Genomic DNA, 22,684 nt, shown 5'->3' with positions numbered 1-22,684 from the left:
AAAAGACTCAGATTTATTCAAAATCTTGTTTCTCATTAATTACCCTACTACAACATAACTAAGATTTTTTGAATGCCAGACTAGAAATGGCAACTCTCCATGTTGAGATAAATGGGATTAGTAGAGGATCCAAACAACCCTGGCTTCTGCTCTGCCATTTCTATAAAAGCTGTAAGTAAAAGGTTTGGAAACAGAAAGAATTTATGGAGGATTGAAAAGAAAAAAAAAGCCTCTAAACTAAACAAAACAGGTACCCATCCATGACATGCAATTAGTTCTGTTCCAAGTACTTAATCCTGTGAGAAGGCTCTGAAAATCTTATTGCTCTAAAATAAACAAATTATCTGGTTTATGTATTTGTCATTGTTCAGAATGATGCACAGTGCCATAAAATAGAACAAACACTTCTCCAAGGCAGTTAAATGTTATGCCATCCTGAAAAGTATTAAAATAACCACAACTAAGAGACTGGCTGTCTTGGAATTTTAGGGTTTTTATACCTCCAGTTTGTTGAAGTTGAAAGGCTTCTCACAACAGAGTAAAATTCAAGAAAAAAATTCTGGCAACTGTATTTTTTCCCCTTTATTAATATAACTCTCAGTTTTCTAGCAATTATTATTTATAAGTTTAAGTCAATTATTATCACTGTATTTTTTTTAGCTACCTTTGCTATAATTATGGCATGATGTTATTACAAAATGAAAGTTTATACGAGAATGTAAAATATAACTTGAGTGTCACAGCTTTTAATTTTTAGCACAAAATAAACTATTTATGAGCCACTCATCTTAGCATGAACAGAATTTGAGCTGAAACATTTTGCAACCAATATGCTGACAATGCAGACTACTTCAGTGAGCAGTCTTAACTGACACGTATTTTTGGAGGCTATTTAAAAATTTACTACTATGCATTTAATCTCATTTATTGGGTTGATAAAAAAGCAACCAAACAAACCAAAAACCCCAAACCAACAAAAGTTCATACCACAGAAATAAAATCCCAAAATAATAAAAAAAAACCTGGGGGGGAACTGGAATGTGAGATTTGAATTAATGAGATATGAATTAAGAAAACAGGTCCATTTAATGTTATGTTCAAAGTCATGGGAATCAAAACAGTTTAGATTAGGAAAGCAAAAGAATTATCAGATCCATTAAGAAATAAATAGACAGACTGCAGACTTACTAGTGAGAATCGAGCTGTTTATAGGAGCACACAAAAGTCCCGAGCACCTGCTACTAACCCAGCCTCCCAATCATGGATAGAAAAATCAAGGTGAAGAAAACCAAACAAAACAAAGCATTTTTTCAAGTACCAGCTTTAGAACAACCATGGCTGTGAGCTGACTGAGATAGAGAGACAAAGAAAACTTATTTCCCAAGAACAACCCAGATGGAAATGTCCTCACAAAACACTAGACAGTAAATAAAATGATATTTAAAGAAAACCAATCTCCTTTTCCTGTAGGCAAGAAAAGTTCATTAACCCACACGTCTAAAATTTTCAAGAATTTTCCTTGTGGCACACCCACACTATCTCCTTCTTATACATGAAGAGCACCCAATAAAATTGTTGTATGGAAAATAAAAGCTGTGAATACCTCCAGGCACATGACAGAAGAATTAGCATGTTTTGTTTTAAACACAAGTTGTCCTCTCTAAATACAAAGCCTACTCCACAACTGTAAGTCACAGTCTAGCCTTGTTCAAAGATGAATAGTGCCACCAAAAAGCTTACACTTAACTTTCTTTACCCTCAAAATATTTGAGGCTATACCACACTTTAATGTGGAAAAAAAAATCCAGGTGCAGCTTGGTAGGTTTTTATTTCTCAAGACACATTTTGACTTAGCAAAGCTCAGCACTGTGGTTCATGGGCACATGCAGCCCATAACACCCCTGAGACCTGCCTGTGACCCAGGAGCTCAGAACTGATGGCCATAAAAGCCCAGAATGCTGCCTGAAGCACAGAACTGGATTCACATACAAAATTCTCCCTTTTCACACCCTGGTGGCAACAGTGGTGTGCTAGAAGCCATTGCAACACTACATTACCAGTAAATAGTTCAATTTTTCGTGTGTGAAGACAGGACACAAAAATTAGGACAGGGCTCTTAACAGCTATACTTTTCCATGAAATACAATAAACCAACTACTGTTTGCTAACTCAAGAGATTCTAAACATTACAATTATGTACGTCTTTAGAAGTAATTATTACTGTCAACTTTTAATTCTGCTCAGCAGGTAATGCTAATGTCTCAAAAGCAATTCAATAAAATTAAAAAATAAATTAAAGTAACTAGTTATTCACAATTAATATTCCCTGGCATCATGTAAACAACCTATAGCTCTTCATTGTCTGTTAAGCACATGACTTCATATGTCTTTTCCATTTCTTTTATTTCCATTACATTATTGTACTACAATTCTTTGCAAAACATTGTATAAGCCACACAGAGTACCATTGTACATATTAACAGTTTGAAATGTACTCAATGACACATTTGACTAAATTCTTATGCCTATTTTTAAAACTTTTCAGTTACTGATTTCACATCAGTAATTTTTCTTCCATGATCTAATCAATGTACCAAATAAGATCTAGTAGTTAATATAAAATATTCAGCTGCATGAAGCATGAGTTCACATTGCTGGCCACAGCTTTACATACTTTTCAAAAGCTGTTAGGAGCAATTAGCAGCAATGTTCATAAAACAGAGGACTTTCTCAGAAGTGCATAAGGATGTCTAAGAAACAGGGATAACCAAATGCCACATGAGTAAGGGCACACTGCAGCTGCTGCACTGGGCCACAGCACCAAGAGGTAGAACACACCCACCTGTGTTAAACTGTGAGGGTCACCTACCCAGAAACACAGGATAGAGAGGGTGCCAGGGTTAGGCAGAGGGAGAATTGTTCTCAATTTCTCTGCTGCCCCTAAACACCTAACTGGATCTAGAAGCTTGTGTTCAACAGACACACCAGTGGTATTCCCATTTAAGAGTTTAAGGATAAATGAGAACTAGGTAAAATCAGAAATATCCTACAAAAATGAAAGAAAATTCACTAATGTGAATATTAGGAAGTAATTCAAAGATACTCAAAGATTTTTCTTTCTTCTTTTAAGGGACCTTTTGACTCTTTCATTCTTTTCCTGATTTGTGCATTTATTCCTTGCCCTACCCTCTCATCCTTTTTGATGGGAGGAAAAAGAAACAAAATTTTCTTCTTCCCTCCTATCCTGCTATCCATTTTTCCTGCTAGCACCTATGCATAATGGTACATCATAGCTTTTAGACAGAATTCCCAAGAAATTTCATTAGGTATCTCTCTGCCAAAATTTGTGATGTATTTAGACCAAAACTTTGCAAGCCCTGCAACATCACTGCAGAAGTCTTATTCCAATATTGAGTGAGGTAACAAACAACTGTCAAGTCTATTATTATGTTAGCATAAATGTTAAGACTCTTTTTAAAAAGTTTTTTGCTTTGAAAAAAAATTTTACTTGTTTGTTAAAGTAAACTCACTGAGATAAGTCAAACTTGAGTACACAAATACACAAAACACTCTCCCGTAAGTGTCCTTAATATAATGCAGTCTCATCAGTAGTTTTCTTTCCTGGAATTTGGAATTCAGAGATTTATTGGTTCCCACACACAGCTATTGTTAAAAGATCTTCAAAGGGCCTGTTTACTAAAATGAGTGCCAATCTTGTTTTCAGTTGCACTCAAATTGCCTGCAGTATGGGGCAACAATGCTAAGTCAAAGAGGGCCTTTATCAGCTGCAGTTTGAAGTACTGTAAACAAATTTATAAAAAGCACCAGAAGGTTTACACCATGCTGTCAGTATTTCTTCTTCTGACCACACAACTCAGAATATGCAACTAAAGCTTACAATATTTAAAAAAGCATCAGTATCCTATGGCAACAATATAAAAGGTTAACATACATTATCAATCTGTCCTAAAGAGTTTCAAACCATGCTTCCTCACACTAGGTATGGACCTAAGCAGCTGCCTATAACTGGGTAGAGCATCCACTAGTGATTTAAGATGAAGTCTGAAGTTCCTCTAATCCTAAATGTGTTTAAATTAAAAAGTTTTGTTGCAGACTCCTAGGAGGTCGGGATTTCATCCCTTCCTTCTCATATTGAAATCTACATCATGGTCACCCTTGAAGGTGTTAATTTGATTTCAAGAATAAGTTCTTTTTATTTAGATACTTTATAGCAACTTCTGAATGTACTTTGGGAGTGATCTCAGTTTGGGAGAAGTTCAATTTCCAAAACAATCTCAACTTCCAACGTGTTTCCTACACATGACTGTTTCTGCAGATGGGGTGCATCAGGGAAGAGTGATAAATACATGAGAGTTTATACTCAGAAGGTACCATTCATTATTCTTTAGAAGGCACTGTGTAAGAACAATGAAGATGAGACACATATAACAACAAAGTTGAGGCACATTTATCAGTTAAAAACCAAGATTCTGTATCTGTTAAGGTCCCCCAAAAATGTATGAGGATCAATAATCACCTCTAACTGGCGTCACCTAAACTGGTTAAGACAGCCAAGTATTCAATAATTGCATTTATAAAGAAATCTATCATTATGAGCATAACAGTACACCCTGTCTTAGTGTAAAAATGCATCCAACTTCTTTTTGATATGTTCAAAAGCATCTTTCCCCATGTAGTCCATGCGCCCTTCCTCCCACTTTCTCCGTTCATCTTCTGGAGTTGGTTTTGCTGGTTTGAAGTGAATAGACAGCTCTGAAACAAAATGTGCAACCTCATTCTGTGGAAAGAAGAAGAGTGGGAAAACAGTCATCTGGTTTTTCTTATTTCAATACTGTGATGCTAAACCTTAAATGGTAAACTTCTGCTGTATACTCCCAGTTAAAACAATGAAATAAACAATATTCAAATGTTCACTCCTGTTTTGATAATGTGACCTCATTTTCCTATGGTTTTACTACTTTTTATGGCATCTTTGAACATACCAAACATTTATTTTACTGATCTTAACTCAGATCTTGGCATACTTGGCAACAATACAATGACAATATTACAAATACTGCCTGGTTAGAATAGAATATCTGCTACAAGGAAGAATTTATAATTTATCTGTTCAAATCTTGTCTCCAACAAGCTTCCATGTGAACATACATTTCTAGAATTTTTGGTAATTAGTTTTATTTGAACTCCAGTGAAATCAGTATTATTTAGCAGATGTGAGGCACATTGTTTAATAAATTAATTCAAAATATGGATACTATTCATTATACCAACAGCTAGTTCATTTTGAATGACACTCCAAAATTGTAAATGCTGGTTCAAAGTCAAGTCATCATAGGTTCAGAAATGCAAAACATATTATTAGTGATAATTTCTACCATGTAAAAGGAAAACTGTGTCCCCAACTGAACAATGCCAGCAAAAAAGCAGCATCCCAACAATTATAACCTGTAATAAAGATGAAATATAACAAGAACCAATCAAGGCAGCCACTAAAAACCTTCTTTCAGTAGTACTCAAAGAGGGTCACAGGAAAACAACCCATCTCATGTTGTAAACAAAACTGAAATCAAGAAGAACGGCTTTCTAGAGAAGTATTCACAAATTCAAGGTAAAAATGTTTCAAAATAGAATTTAATGGGCAGGAATCAATGTCTTAAACTGCCTAAATGCCCTGGAATATCCATTGCATCTGCCAGTCTGGGGCAGATAAAGCATAGGACTTGTGGAAGGCAAGGTAAGGTATTTCACACAACCAACATGCAGTAAGGTGTCAAGATTACTTTATCATTGGCAAGTTTTATAAACAGCTGTGGAAGCCCTTAAGAAGATGACCAGAATCATAATGTTTTTAGAAATTAAGAATTTTACCTAGGGCCCAAACACTCCTGGCTGCTTTTGTTTCTCAGTCTTTAAGTATTTCACTACAGTGCTTCACAATTGCACCAAAACCCTGATTGGGAAAACAGCTGTGTGGTGAACCTTACAAATCCTTGACACCTTGTCAACCCCATCCACACCAAGTCTGCCTCTGTTGTCACACTGCCCACATGTACAAGTGTCCATAAATGCAGTGCAAGTCCACAAAGGAAAGCCTGGTCACTCAGGCTCCTGCACATTCCCTTTCCACTTGCTTGGAAACATCACTTCAGCAGGTAAAAAACCCACAACAAAAGAAAATATAAAAGAACTAACTAACACAAAATACCCACAGCTTTGCTTGTGTTAGTATTGGAGAACTAAAATTAACACCATGCATTGATTACTCAGGGGTTAGCACAGGAAAATACACATTTAAACCTCAAAGCTTTGAAAAGAGAACTAGAAAGGGATCACAACACAGTATTGGAAACAGTTAAGGAATAACAGGGCTAAAAGATTAAGGAATTTATTTGCACATTGCATTGTAATTAGTTGAGCTTTCCTAAAATTATGTTGGCAGCAAAGATGCACATGCAGTTATCAATAGATGTTGAATGCACAAAGCTACATGTACCATTTCTGAGGTTTCCTGAAGTGCAGGTTGCAATGCAGGTTGTTCTGAAGGTCTGTCAGGCTCAGAGGGACAGATGTTAGAATCTCTTGGTTCGACTTCATGTACAGGTTGCTAAAATACAGCCAGTGAGGTTTTATTAGGGGAATATATTCTCACAATTTCCTTTTCACAAGAATTTGTACAATACAATACAACTACTTTCAGTCTTGGGGGAGGGTAAAGCAATGGATGGGAGGAAAGCAAAGAAGCACATTATCACCAAGGAAAAAATTCATGTCACCCAGCTTTAGTATCAAAAATGGCATTGAATCAAAGTTCCTACTACAATCCATCTAGGAAAGTACCTCCAGAGGGCAGCTCATCTCATCCTAAAACAGGTTCAAAGTGGCTGTCATTTTTCAGTGACTACACATACAGCCTGGGAAACAAGCTTACCATTCATGAGGCCAAACTTCAACAAGAAAAATCTCATTTCAGGATTATAGCTTGCTCTCACATAAACTTTTTATATGTATGAAATAACAGAACAAAGTATTTCAAAACAGAGGTAAAATAGATTGCCGAAAAAATATTGTCCCAAATATTTGCTTTTGACAAATAGCAAAACATAAATGAGTAGACAGATCCCATTCTAAAGTCTTTTCCCCTAAAACAATTTCACAAGTATATTGAAGCTGGGCAACAAAAAGTGGAATGATGGTATTCTTAAGTAAGAAGGGAACCAAGCTATTACTTTGCAATTAATATGGTCTTCTGATAAGCTAATCCTAGTAATCAAAATACCAACAGAAATTTAAATTTTAATGAAACTGCTTTAGGTAAAAATTATGATTTTTTTACCCCAAACAAACATCTTGATAACGTGTCCCTATTTAGTTTGAGCCTTTCCAATGAAATCAAATGCATAAGGCACACAAGAAAATACATCCTTTGCAAATAAATTATTCTTAAGTTATGGAACCGTAAGGTTTGCGATTTTCCTTCAGCTCCTTCACACTCGGAGGGGAAAGGGAAGAAGGGGAGGACGAGGGCGAATGGGAAAGGAAAATTACAGTTTTACTTTATAGAGTAACTACAGGCTAAAGAAATGAAGGGAAGAACATCTTGGAAGTTGTCTTCATCATTCTAGAGTGGAGTTCACAAATTACAATGCAGATGACATTAGAACACTAATTTTTATTTTCTCCCAGTTGTACCATGGGGTAATACGGTATATCACGCAATATGTAATGACTTACACCTGCAGAGGCATTGTGCTTACTATGTCCAACTTAATTCCTGCATCAAATAAGGAGATTCAGTGCAACAGAAACACACAAATACAAGAAATGTGACAAAAGACGCAGAAAGACTGCAATATTCATTAGTGGATTTTTTCAAGGCTCTCCTTGTTGCTCAAGTCACAGAAATTTGAGAAACAGTTTTCTGGCCCAACACTTGTGGGAAAAAACTTTCTACAGAAGAATGATAGAAAGGATTCTAGTTTTAAATATATTGATTCACAAAAGCATTAATATTCAAAATATTACTTTGGTAGCAGATTTTTTTTATATTACATTTAATTATGTACTTAACAACTTTGAATAAACAACCTCTTCCTAAAATGCAAAGCAAACTCTTTCAACTTCCAGACACATCATACACGCATAACTAAAGATTAAAGAAAATAAATAGGCTTAGATTATTTTTAATGCTAGTGAGAAAATTCAATAGCTACAGCCAAATTGAAGATATGATATTCCAAATCAGAAAGCATCTCCTTTTAGTATATAATTTGACTTTGTTTCTGCATATAATAATAACAAACAACACACTCACAGCTTTGAAGGCGAGTTCCTCGGGTGAGTATGCTGTGGGATTTACTTCACTTGTCTGCTCCGGGAGCTCAGGCTTTTGTAGAGAACTGGCCACATAAGGACTGACCTTCTTCAGGGTAACTTCAACTCCATTGAAAGCGTGCTAATGAAAACAAGAACATCTTACCACCGAAATACAACTTTTCAGGATGGGAATAACTTATTTACAAGAGTTGCACTTCCTTAGAGGGTTCTCATCATTAAAGGAATAACTTAATAAATGTAAAAAAAGTAAATAAATGCAAAAAAAGTATATGGTCCTAGATTTAGAGCATGCTGCAGTTTAGGTTTTTGTTTTTTGCATTCATGAGCACACCAGCATCATGAGGTAAATCTAACAGGTATTTCCACCTTCATTTACCATAGTGGAAATATTTTTTTAATACGCAGTGCCTTAAAAATTAAAGCATGCATCTTAAAGTATAAGATCAAAAACTAACCACTCCTTCCTCTGCTTTCCAATTTGTCATGAGGTTAACAAACCAAATTATTCTCTGGGGCTTTGATGGTAAATATTCAACTGATCTTAAGGGGATTATGCAATTAGTTCAATTATGTTAATAATTTAATATTATAAGGCATTAAGAAAATATTTACATATGCATAAATGGGATCTAATTTGTAATGTCTGGATACAAAATTAAAAATTGTACTTCTACACATTTCTTTATGCTACTGGTTTCTAAGAAATCATCTATTTATAAACAGATTATTTTTATTCTATTCATGAAAAGCATACTGCTGCATATTCTTTGGGAAAAAAAAAAGGATAAAGAGATCAATAAATGTTTGATGACATAGAAGTACCGTACATATCATCTTAAATGCAATTAACACTGCTTTTGCAAACCTGATTTATTTGTTATGACCTCATGAAACAAGTTATAATGTAGTACTGAAAAGGTACATTTTATTACAGATCAAGACCTAGTTATATGGTCTGTATCAATTTAGCTACAAGAAAAACAGAAGTCTGTTTCATGGGCCAGGTTATCTCTTCTCTGGCTAATTTGTATCATATTCTGCACATACATTACCATAAAAACTTTATCAATTAAGAAGATGGCTGCAGGATATCCTGGGAAAGCAGATAATACAAGAAATCCTTCTTAAATGGCTACTTTGGTCACTTCTACTACCAACCCAACAGATAGTAAGTTTTCCCACACATATTGGGATTACACAGCAAGGTTTTGGTAGCAGGGTGATTCCAGGAGTAGCTTCTGTAAGAAGCTGCTAGAAGCTTCCCCCAAACCCAGTGGAGCCAATGACAGCTGGCTCCAAAAAGCCCATCAGTGATGGTGGTAGTGCCTTTGGGATAAGACTTAAGAAGGAGGAGGAAGGAGTTTCCTTGCAACTGGACAACTGCAGACAGAGGAGTGAGAATATGTGTGAGCTACAACCCTGCATGCACTAGGGTCACTGAAGAATTAAGGTGAGGAGGTGCTCCAGGTGCCAGAGCAGAGATAACCCTGCATCCCATGCTGCATCAGGGTGTCCTTCTGCAGCCCATGGAGGTCCCTGGTGGAGCATAGATCCACCTGCACCCCACGGTGGAACCCACACCACAGCAAGTGGATGTCTGAAGGAGGCTGTGACCCCATGGAAAGCCCATGATGGAGCAGGCTCCTGGCAGCACCACTGGACCTATGAAGAGAGGAGCCTGCCGTGGAGTAGGTTTGCTGGCAGGACTTGTGACCCCATGGTGACCCACACTGGGACAGGCAGTCTCTGAGGGACTGCATCTCACAGCTCATGGGATGGATTCATGTTGGAAAAGTCCATGGAGGACTGTCTCCCATGAAAGGGACTCCACAGCTGGAGCAGGGAAGGAGTGTGAGGAATCCCTGAGGTGGAAGGAGCAGCAGAGATAACATGAAATGAACTGACCACAGTCCTCATTCCCCATCCCCGTGTGCCATTGGTGGGGGGAAGTCAGAGAAAACAGGGAGTAAAGTTGAATCCAGGAAGAAGTGAGGGATGGCAGTAGGTGTTCCACATTTGGGGTTATTTCTCCTTACTCTGACTTGATTGGTAATAAATTTAATTAATTTCCTGAAGTTCAGCCTGTTTCACCTTTGATGATACCTGGTGAGAGATCTCTCCCTGTCCTTATCCAGACTCATGAGTCTTTCCTTACATTTTCTCTCCCCTCCCCTGTCCATCTTAGGAGCAGAGTGATAGAGTGGCTTGGGTGGGCACTTGGAATTCAGCCAGAATCAGCCCAACACATCATATAATTTCTTCCTCTACCAATTTTCAGAATTTGTGGTTTAAATTCCAACATATTCCCACTAACTCCTTATCAGTTACCTTGCATTCCTCAGATTCTGATTCTTCCATCTTTTGAAGTTTTTCCAACAAAGGCAATATACTGGCACTGTATATATTCCACCAGAGGGCAAGGAATGACAGCTGATGAGAAGATCCAGATGTGGTACCATCCTGCATAACTCTCTTTGTTTGAAGGTTGTATTTGTAGTTCCAGGGCTTTGTTGCTCCCAAGAAATGAACAACTTTGGCATCTCTACCAAAACTGTAGAGATCAAATATACAGGTCTTTACCTAAAATATTTCTTAGCTTATATTAACTCCTAGAAGAAACATGCTTACTGACAGGTGAGGTAATTTAACATTTTGCAACAGCAACACATTTGAGATTATATGTGTTAATATTTTGTTTCTATCTTCCTGGTTTAATTAATCTTGTTTAAAATACAGAAAACAAAAAGTTACATTGCCATTTGCTTCCAGCTGCTAATTCTAGTAGAAAAGTTCATGAAGGAAACTGACAGTCTCATGCAGTACTATTTCCAGTCTTCCTTAATGCTCTAGTCACAAAAAGATACATATTACTCCAAATATTTAATCACCAAAATTGGGTATTACTGATCCCATATTAAAAATTACTAATAAATACACTAGCCTAAGTTCATCTTCCAATAAGAGTGTATTGTGCAACTGGAACAGAAATTCATGACACCCTAAATCTAACTTGCCTTTTACCAGATAAGATTCTCAATTGCATTGTCTGGAATCATATAATTAGTAGCACAAATTTCATTTCATAGAACTAAGGAACTAAGGAATGGCTCAAAAAATTCAAGCAATGCCAATTGCTTCTCTAAGAAATTACTTAAGAACAAAGGAACGAGCTTAAAAGAAAACTTGTCAGAACCTAATGCCAAAGTAATTACATTTTGTCAAAATGAAAGAAGCTTCTTTGAAAGAACATAAAAGAAAGTGTAGCCAACTCTGGGACTCTCTCTGTGTCCAGACATTCACATTAAATTTAAGCTTCTCTTGCATGGTTTCTACATAAGATCATTTGTGATACTGTAATTTATAATTAACAGAATATGCCATTATTAGTCTCTCTTACAAAGGGATGTTCTTTAACAAACTACAGAGGTTTACAGAAGTGTTGTTACTTACTGATTGAAAGCAGGAACATAGGTGTATACAGAGCTGCTGCTCAAGTTATAGAGGAAAGGCAAGTGTTTGCCAATATCTGCTGTTGCCCAGTTGCTGAAGAAGCTGTTCAACAAGCCTTGATCACCTCCTGAAGAATACATAACATTTATTACATTTACGGTAACATGTATTACCATAACATGCGTACACTGAAATTTGTATCAAAATTTGGATGGGAGTGAGACTGGGGACTGAGATGGGTGTGCTCATGGGACTCCCAACTTGGACTTGAAAATATGGCCATGTGAGCATGTACAAGTGAATAATACCTGATTCACTCCACTGCAAGCTCAGTGTAAATGAAGTCCTATTGTAATATAAGAAGAAAGGAGTAGTGTTTGGTCTCCCTCAGAGCAAAAGACTGAAGATCAGGTGTGTTTCTCTCTCCTAAGCCAGACAGCAAAATTAACCTAGCAAGACTCAGACACAATGTCCCTTCAGTGCCCTTTTCTGGGAAGCAAAGTCCAGAGTAAGTCAGCAGGTCTTAAATACAGTCTAAGAAGCAGAGTTCTGCACCTTGAATTCTTACATAGAGCCCAGAGAACTCCTGCCTTCCTCTATTCTGCCTGATAGCATGGAAACTGTCAGGCATTTCATTCCTTACGCCTTGCCCCTTACCATCAAAGCTGCCGTGCTCAGCAGCAAACTGGAGCAGCAGGTTGTAAGTCTTCAGGGAGGGCTGGAACACAAACACACCACTATTGAAGCAGTCAGGCCAGCCAGAATCAGGAGCTGCAGAAAACTCTTCTCGATCAAACAACTCATCAACGTTGCAAAGTACCTTATGGAAAGTAGGAAAAGAGAAAAAGATGCTAGAGTAAATGTTTGTCTAGAGCAAGAATTGTCAAATTAGTACCAATGGAGTAAATTGAAAGTTTGGCCAAGTACATGGCTTGCAGAGCATAAAAGCAGTGCCATTGTAAAATATGCTAGAGATCAGAACCTCTCTTTTTGATATAATAAGGCAACATTAATTGTGATTCTCCATGATTTCTCTGATAAAATGCAAAGCACGTGAAATTATTTCATGAAGCTGGGAGAACATCCAAAGTCTCTTTAAATATGATACCAAGAAAACACACAATTTCCTACTTTCTTAACTCACCTTTCCATGGTCCATTATTTTTGATAACTACAACAGAACTGAATGAAAATTGGGAATCTAAATCATTTTAGTAAGCAACAGACTGACTAAACGGTAGTAGAAAAACTGTCACTTGCTGCCAGTTTTCTGATACAACTTAAGTTCAGAGATTTGCTTTTCCGTTTTCTTTTAAGCTTCACAAGGAAGTGGGAAAAGCAGTCGGGTTAAAGCAGAGATAAAGTTTGTGGAAAGACAGCTGTGCAGTCAGTGAAAGTCAGGACCTCCACCTTTCACAGCCACTGTGAAAAACAGGAGAAATTTTTTTACAAATAAAATTACTTAATTGAATTTTTAAAAAGGACAAGAATTTGCCTTCCTCCTGTAACATTAGTGTAAAGCAAGAAATCATAAGCCTTCCTCCTCAAGAAGAATAACTTAATTTGGTTTCTAATTCAAATACAATCCTACTAAATTAAAATGTATCCCAGTCTTTCAGAAGCACAAGGGAAGGCTGAAATGATTGTCCTCACCAAACTTATGAACATTTTTATCTCCATACATCTAAAAAATTTAAAAAAAAAAATGTCTGGAATTTCTTTTTTTTTTTAATCCTTATTTTAAAACTACCTTCCTGACAGAATAGTTCCAAACAAAAATATGTGAGAGAGATCTATTTTAAACTTCTGTCAGAAGACTGAGTACATAGAGCTTGTGATCTCTTTTGAGGACAGTGCTACTCTCCAAAGTGAATTTATTTTTATGCAGCCAGCACAACTGTGAGAATTGCTAAAATGTGCCAGGATGGAGCTCCTGCGACCTTGTGACCGCCAGCAAATCTGGTCACTTCACAGGCCTGAAGGCTGCCTGGCAAGGAAGCATCCCACAGTCAGAGACAGACACAAATGTTTCCATGGCTCCCTCTCCACTCACCAAAGTGTCTGCATCCATGAAGACACATTTGCTGTAATGAGTAAGAGTCCAACAATGAAGCTTAGTGAAGGTTACACCCAGTTCTGGCCTCTGCATCAGAGCCAAATGGACTGAGTCAGCGCTGTCAAGCACACCCACCTCGATCACCTCATCAAATACGCTGCTGAGGACTGACCTACCAGAGACAGCAGTGGAGAGAAAGAAGGGGATTTAGACAAGTTCATCAGAGTTCACTTCAGGCATGACAACAGTGACACACAGCATGACATTAATTATGACAATAACCAAAGCTAGATTGATTGCTTATATAAGAAGTCAGAAGTGAAAAGTCTTTGGAAAAAGCATACTGAAGAGGCAGCTATCAGGCCATAAAACATTGTCTTCTCCACTATGGGGGCCAGCACATCTCAAAAGTGAGAGCTGCTGTTTGAAGGAAAAAACAATCCTTATTCTAGTCACTTATTTCCTATGGAAACACCAACAGAAATTAAAGCAGCTTTCATCCTGCACAACTGATTCCAAAGAACAGCACCATACCGTGTTCCCTCTGCATTTTACAAGATGAGACATGCCAGCACACTCATTTGTACCTACTGTGACCAAGTAAACACTGCTTCAAAACTGCACCTTTTATAAGGTGTACTTGCTCACCATATATAGTTCCTCACTATTATGTAGCATCTCAAATGAGACTTTAGGCTAAACATTTTATTTTTCTATGCATGTATTTTATGGGAATTCTATAGGTAACACCAAAGTAGCTAATTTTCTTTCAAGGAGCAAGAAAAAAAGTATTTAAAACACAGTTAATTTACTTACACTATGCTATTATAATCAAAGAAACATTGTCAATGTCTCACAAACACAGAAAAAGAAAACCTGTTCTGTTCAAAATCTAAGTTTCAGGATCATTTGCTTTTGCCTGATTGATCTTCAAGGAACAGGAACTAACTGGCAAAGAACTAAATGAACAGATTATTAGAAGTTTATTTCAGTGATCTGCTTTCTTCTTTTTTTTTTTTTTAATGTTATCCTTGATTTAAAATACATAATATAAACTCTTTTCTTCCCACTCAATGGACATGAAAAGAATTACAGACTTAGTATTCACCCATGCATCAAATGGATACAGTATTCCCTCAGGAAGGTTACAGTGGTCTGACAAGGTCCATACTTCAAAAGTCTGTGAAAACAGATTTTTGTGCATCCAGTCATAGCAAAAATATGAAAATTTATTTCTTGAGCCAGATGCATTGCAAATACATTCACATAGCATACAGAAAACAGGAGCTTGCACACTTCCTAAGACATAGCAGAACTAAGAGTTTAAGTTGCTATAGCATGGCATGTCTTTTAACAAGTATCACAGTCCTCCAAATAACAGGGCTTGAGTTCAGATTTAATAAGATTTCTGTAAATGCTGTTCTGCAGTGCCTGTAGAATCACAACAAAAATTGCAATGCTGTTGCTTATTCTTGCACTCTTTAAATCTCCAAATGCTCATTAATACTTACCTCATCCCACTGGAAACCTCTGGAGTAATTAGAACTGCCAGTTTTCTGGATGTCCTATGATTCCTCAACGACTGTCCAAGAACAAGAGCGCCTTGACAGTACACATCATCAGTAGCAAGGGTCACAAAGGCTTGATCTGTTACTGCAAAAAAGTACTCAGAAGAGTCACTTTACAACTTTAATGTAAGCTCTTTTAGCTTGCTCCCTCCTCTTCCACATAAACAACAGTCTGTGGCTTATAACAACCACACTGTGATTATAACAACCATTCCTGTGATGAGACTCCCCCCAAAAGTCACAATTGAATAGAAAACCCAGTGAATGTGAGTGCAGAATGTATGTTTCTGATTTTTATTATTTTTGTTTGCCTGATTTACACAATAGCAGGTATAAATTTTTTGCACTAGCCTTAAATAGATAATTCCCTAGGTCTTACTGCCAAAACACAATGTCAATCAAAAAAGCTGATCTGTACATATTTAGATTTTATATTTAACAAACATAGTATAATACAACCAATAAGGAAAATGTTCTTGTTTATACAGTGCCAAAAGCTAAGGAAAAGAACAAGATGCTGAGTATTAGCCAGAAATGTTCTTTCCATAATGCCATTGAATCAACCAATCTTATTTTTGCTCTGCCTTCTTTGTGCTGGGGTACCTGGTGCTGACTGAACAAGTGCAGAGAATTTCCTATCAAGATCAGTACACCTCCCAGGAGCTGAGAATCCCTACCTCAAGTAACTCCAGGGAATTTAGGAGTGTTCCTTATTGTCAGGAAACACATGAGGAAACAAGTTACAATAAAAAAGAGAGCAACCTACACTCCTACATAACAGGAGAAAATGTATTTTGTAAAGACACCACACCCATGGCAGGATCATAAGGGGCTGCTTCTGCAGCTGTGCCCCATGATATTACCACCACTGTCAGAGCTCTTCTGGGGAGGACCTATAACTCAGCAAGGTGAACAACCTCCTTGGAGCAGAAGGATGATACACTCTAGGCTGCAAAATTAACCAGAACAAGATGAGCAGGTCACAGAGATGAAGGGAATTCCACTGAGCTCGACTGAAACTTCAATAAACACTTGTGTTGAAATACTTGTTTAGAACCACCATCATCTTAAGGGACAGGCAATTGCATTAAATAAATTAAAACAACCAAACAATACTAACATAAACAACCTGTCATACAGTTTCCAGGGCCTGTGAGAAACACCAGGAAAGAATCTCACAGAGCTAGATGCAGAGAACTCAACAAATGATCTCATGGCTGCCTCAGCCAGAGGCTGACAAAATGAGTGAGTTCTAGCCCCTAACCATTATCAAGGTATGCAGTAAAGTATGGCTGATGTTCACAATAAGCTAACAGATATTAAGCATTTTTATTTTTCACATCCCCCAAATCCAGAATGAAACACAGGCCCACTGGTGTGCTGCCTTCCCCCCCCACTTTTTGCCCTTTTTCACTCATCTCCAGCCAGCCATCTCCATCTCAAGCACACATACTTTACATTTGCTGACACTGCCACACATCTCTGCACCTCAGGAGAATCCCAGTAAGTGTCAGACTTGGCCAAAAAAACCCCAAACCATCCAACCAAACTTGAAATAGTTTGCATAGCCCACAGCTGAGCAAACTCCAGTAACATTTCTAATTGCAATTTCCAGACAAAGCAAATGAAGAATTGAACTTTCAAATGTCCCATTATAATAACAGCTCAAGCAAGTTACAGGTGTTCGAGAAATCAGTGAATAAGGAGTTGCTTTAAAACAACAGATGTGAAGTAAACTGCTCCTATTGCAGTTTCCCAGAGGGTTAAAGGAATAAATATAAGCATCCCTAAAAATCAATGTAAACCAGAAAACCGCTGAAAACTACTTCAGCAAGAAAATTACTCTGAAAAGATGCAAAAGATCAGGAAAGCAAAGCAGTTTTGTGTTAGGCAACAAGCATCTTCAGCCAAAGAAAGGTAATAAAACAGTTCCTGAGAGGAATGTGGGAGTTAGGTTAATATAAAAAAAAATTGTGAAATGAGTGGGAGTTCCTATCTTAAAATACTGTTTTAAAAAACAACCACAGAACTGAACACAATCTTCACATGGCTTTTGCAAATTCTTTTGGCTACAGAAGCTGAATCTTTACTTAAGTAATACATAGAAAAATACACAAACTACTCATTAAATGGTTCAGCAAATTGGTACGGAAAATTACCATGTCCTCCAAATGCTTTTGTGCCCTGTCCCCGTGTGGTCATAACCCCAAGAAAGCAAACTGCCAAACAACTGCTGCTTCTAAGAAACTCTTGCTGATCCCTCACAAAGAACAGAAGCTGCCTGTTTTGAGAATCAGATGTAGGATACCTGTTACAGCCTTCTTAATACAGTGAACCATCACAGAGATAATTGAATAGATTATCAAACTGAAAATATTTAACATTAAAATATTTCTGGTACTAAGAGAGAAGCAAATCCTAATGATTTTAAAATCATACAGGGGCATCACTAATTCATTAAGGATCCATTGGGGGCTTAATATAAAAATATTTTATCATTTCCTTTCCTTTCATCTAATCCTTGCTTTCAAGAAAGGAGTGTTATTTGTCTTGCTTTGTTTATAAAATTCTTTGGAATATAGCCTAATAAACAAACAGTTTATTTTTATAACTGAAAGTAAGGGTCAGGTTTTCATATACATGTTTGGAAGTAAATGGTTTTCCTGAAAGTTTCCATTTAGCTGATATATTACATCTACTGTACACAAAGTTTCACTCACTGACTTTAAAAGAGCAAAAATTCTTTAAGTTTGAAAGCCAGAGGTGCATATAGTTAAATTCATTGCAACTGTTTTTTGGTTTGGTGGTCTTTCTGGTTTTTAGGGTTTTTTGGGGATTTTTTTGGTTGTTTTGTTGGTTTGGTTTTTAGTTTGTTTTTTTTAAGTGTCAAGGAGACATTAAGCATAACCTTATTTCTTTGTGCTGAATAAGATTTTTTATGGACAACACCTACTCTTCAGGGTATTAAGTTTTCAGGTAAATTTGTTTTCAAGTTGGAGATCCTTATGGCTAACAAAATACCACTGGCTATCAGTGAACTATGAGAAAAGAAAGTGTATTTTTAGAATCCCATTAAAACCCTGTCATATGAATTTATAAATCTGCTCATTTCTCTTGTCTGGATTACCACAAAGCACATGATGATGCAAATTAAGAAATCATTATCATCAGTAGTGGCTCCTCACTTTTATTACCTAACAATACTTTCTTAGAACAAAATAAGGATCTTCAAGGAATTAACTTGCTGAGTTATTCTACAACCGGCTCTGCAGCTACACAGAAGAGACAGCAAAAGTAATGTGAACCACTACAGTCAGGGTGATCTTAGGTGGAACTTGTAACAGCTTTTTTAGCCAAGATCACCAACTTTTTATGCTACTTACTCATAGAAGTAGTACCTCTGACACTGCCAGAGGCAAAATTCTTTGACAGGTGTGGAAACTAATTCTAGGGAACCTAAAGAGCTTTATTTAGAATACCAACAGAGCAAGCAGACAGGGTGGTGCTCACTTTCATGTTCAAAGAGAAAAAGAGGATTAAAAAACACCAGATACCCCTTTTGAGACTCAGGAGTGACTGATAATAGCATGCTCTGAGTGACCCAAGTTCCAACTTCAAGACAAGTTTAAGTAGGGTAGGGAGGTTATTTTCATAATCCATTAGACATAGCTTTTAAATAATATTTTTCTATTTTTTCTGATAGACAGAGGAAGCATAAATTTAGTCTAGCTGTAACTCCTAATGTAACAATTCAAATTTGCCAAGCTGCCCACTGCAAAATGGCAACAGAAGACCAGACACTCCTATGTTAGGATTCTTCTGTAAGAACATTCTAAGTTGCACATTGTCATCTTATGCATAAAAATAAGAGCAGATAAATCAATAGCTAAAAGCTTCCAACAGGCTGGTTATGTCCCCAGTGCCTCCTGCCATTCCTACTAACCAACACTGTACAACTGCTTTCCTAAATTCCTCCCTGATACCATCTGTTGCTCTCTTGTCACCTCCCCCCTTCTACTCCAGAGACAATCTGCAGGACTGCAGGCTGCAGCCTCCACCTGTACCCACTGAGCCACAGCACCTCTCTCAAATCCCAGGTGAGAGTGACACAGCTCCAAATCACAGCACGTTTCCTGACACCAATTCTGTCACTCCCTCTCCTGCACAGGACTCTGTGGATCTTCCCCCAGAAGCACCATGAAGGTGTGTTAGATTGCCAAAAAAGAGAACACAGGCTGTAGGCTTCTCACTTCTCTGGCCTAGCACAGCCATATCCTGGAACAGAAATCTCTGCTCCTCCTGACACCCACAACCTTATAAGCAATCCAGAAGTATTTTGTTATAAGTAGTGTCAGACAATAACCTGAGTCAGAGCCCTATCAAAAATTATTATGCACGTTTCCAGCAGAGAGGCAATTCTTGCTCTAGTACACAAATGAGAGCTGGCAGTTTTAATTCCCATGCTTTCTTAGATCTAAGAGTAGAAACACTGATGTTACTAATGAATATAAACAACAAACACTTTACAAAGACCTTTTTATAACAGAATTTAAATTGACATTCAGTGGTATACAAAATTTCTCTTGGCCTAATGAAGTTCTGCCTCATCCAAAAACAGATTCTCTCTTATCTTCTATTAAAACACTGCTGAATTTTAGTAGGCAGGATTACTGCTCTTGTGTTGGAAGACCACTTGATTCCAGTTCTTTGTAGCTTTTATTATGTGTCTTTCAGTTAAGAACTGTTGCATTCTACTTCAAGACTCTGCAGTGTTGTTATTCAACAGATGGTAAATGATCCTCACGAAAACTCAAATGCAACAGTATCATAAGATGCAAACAAGCATAATACATAACACCCAAAACAGTAATACACCAGTTTGAAAATTAGTAATAATTGGTAATAATTATTAGACATAATTACTTAGGCAATCCAGAGGCAGCACAGGGAATTTTATGGTACTTATCAAGTTAGATGTTTCCAGTCTTTCCACACCTTCCCTTCAACCAAGAGAAAAAAAACAAAAAACAAAAAGTAAAAAAACAAACAAAAAAAAAAACCAAAAAAAACCAAAAAACAAAAAAAAACCCCAAAAAACTGAAACAAACAAACAAACAAATAAAACCTCAACCAAACAAAATCACAATGCTCTAATCCTTTCATTTGCAGATTCACTTTCTGCATCTTCCCAGCGCTGAAGTGCTACATACATGAATTCAAACTCGGCATCATTCAGTCCACATGACTGACAGCCTTCAAATGGCTCAAGAAACCAAGATCTGTGGGAGCTGCTGCTCTCAAAAATGAGAAGAAAGAAAAAAAGTTGATTATGTTCAAGAGCCAGAACAGCACCTGCAGCTACCCCCTGTGATTACCCTAAAACTAGTACCTCATGGCTTTAAGGATAACTGACTCAGACCAATACCACTGCTGTGTAAGAAGGGGGGTGATAAAGGTTTCTCTGACTCTGCCCTAGACTGGGACAGCCAGCCCCAGCCTGTCACCCTGGGGATCCACCAGGACAGCACGCACAGACCTAAGCAGGCCAAGCTGTACATACAGGCAGAATACATAAATGAGTTCACCTATTTCACCCCATCACCCAGACAGTTAAAATCCTCCCCTGGAGCTGCTCATTACAGCACAGCACTCTGCTGATAAGAAAGCAGCAGGGACCCTCTCCCGCACCGGGATGTGAGAAGGGCAAAGCCCCGGGGGCTCCAGGCTGCTCTCGATCGTTCCCGAGAGCTGCTCAGGGCAAGCCGGGCGGGGCCCTGCGGGCCGGGGGTACTCACCGGACATGCTGGGCAGGCGGGGGCCGGCTGGGCTGCGCAGGGCAGGGCTCGGACCGGACAGCGGCGGCCACCGCTCCTGCCGCCTCACCTGCGGGCGGGGGGGCCGCTAAACCGCACAATGGGATTAGCCTCCTTCTGCTGGAGGCACCGGCAGGTGAATTACATTCGCAGGGACTCCTGCGCAGCAGCAGAGAAAAGGCATTAGCGGCGGAGAGCATGGCGGGGGGGTTGGTACGATCCACTCCGCCCCCGCTGCGCTCCGGGCGCCGGCTTTGCTGTGAGGGGGGCCCGCTCCCGCCGCCTGCTCCGTGCCCCGCAGCGCCCCGCTCCCGGGAGGGCACGGCCCGGAGCTCTGCCCGGCACTTCGCCCTGGACAGGCACAGCCCAGAGGTCAGCCCGACACGGGCACAGCCCGGCTGGAGCTTGGCCCGACTCCACAGCCCGACACGGGCTCGGCCCGGCTCCGCAGCCCAACACGGGCCCCGCTCCGGGCGCGGCACTCCCACTCCCCGGGATGGGAGAGACCCTCGCTCCCCTTCCTCCAGTTCCCTCCCGTCCCTGCCCCGATGCCCTGGGTGCCCTCCGGGTCTCAGCCGCTGCGACAAAGCCTCCCTTGTCACGCACGCGCTTCCCGAGAGGAAGGGACACGGGTTGGGGAGACTCCGCCACGCAGCGCCCAGAGGAAAACACCAACCTCTATGAAGGAGCGTGGAAAAAGGTCTCAGAGCATGAATACGGTGATTCCAGCGCGGCATGCGGTCACTCAGATACACGGGATTCACCGTGAATGAAGGGGGTCTGCCCCTAACTCCCTGGGGCCATCGTATCCTTTACGGATACTCACAGTCTGATCCCTTGTCACCCAGATAAGCAAAGAGATGTTTCCAGTGTCAGGAAGCTCATGCTATTCAGAGGGCTCTAAATATTTTCACAAGTGTGTAAATAAATGCATATTTATTTGCACCACATGCTTTTGCCACTAGCTTAGAAGTCATGTAACTGTGATGTAATTCAGCCATACTATGTCTCTGCAAAGTAATTCTAGGCTGATGTGGTTTAGCCGAGGCATTTTTATTCCAAAATCTGCCGTGAACATCAGTATATATGTAGTAGAGGTAAACAACTTTCAGGTGATGTGCCACTGAAAAAACTGCCTAGTGGTACCACTCAACTATTTAAAACTTTATTTCCAGCAATTTGCAAGAGAACTCTGTTGCCACTCCAAGCTGCAGCATTTGTTCTCTTAAACCCTGGAAGAATCCTAAAGGTCCACTGGAGAAGAGGGTGTCATTGCTCTGTAGTAACGGCAAAGTGTTTGAAGGAAGGAAGGATGGACATAAACACACAGGAAATTGAGTTTTATTTATCCCACAGAAACAAAATTCTCAGGGATCTGTGTTCACCGTTGACTTACATAGACAAATCAACAAGATAACATAGTTATCAGTACCACGATTACT

The 22,684-nt window shown here is 38.8% G+C and overlaps 1 protein-coding gene across 2 annotated transcripts; it reads right to left on the bottom strand.

Annotated features, from left to right (window-relative positions):
• Nucleotides 1-1,188: 1,188 nt before the first annotated feature.
• On the bottom strand, nt 1,189-22,153 carry GYG2 (glycogenin 2). 2 transcript variants are annotated; one of them, XM_077173492.1, is made up of 10 exons: nt 21,919-22,153; nt 21,225-21,401; nt 15,373-15,514; nt 13,859-14,033; nt 12,463-12,625; nt 11,806-11,932; nt 10,684-10,906; nt 8,333-8,473; nt 6,515-6,625; nt 1,189-4,798 (listed from the first exon to the last, which is right to left on the bottom strand). In XM_077173492.1, exons 2-10 carry the CDS (start codon nt 21,229-21,231, stop codon nt 4,637-4,639), a joined length of 1,251 nt encoding a protein of 416 aa, XP_077029607.1. In that variant the 5' UTR covers nt 21,232-21,401; nt 21,919-22,153; the 3' UTR covers nt 1,189-4,636. The 2 variants fall into 2 exon arrangements, with proteins under 2 accessions (XP_077029607.1, XP_077029608.1); XM_077173493.1 differs by lacking the exon at nt 21,919-22,153 and adding an exon at nt 21,849-21,899.
• Between the last annotated feature and the right edge of the window lie 531 nt (nt 22,154-22,684).

This window comes from Agelaius phoeniceus, chromosome 2 (genome assembly GCF_051311805.1).
Source record: "Agelaius phoeniceus isolate bAgePho1 chromosome 2, bAgePho1.hap1, whole genome shotgun sequence".
Lineage (NCBI taxonomy): Eukaryota > Metazoa > Chordata > Aves > Passeriformes > Icteridae > Agelaius > Agelaius phoeniceus.
The sequence above is the reverse complement of the archived record's forward strand: the minus strand, read 5'-3'. Positions and strand labels throughout refer to the sequence as shown.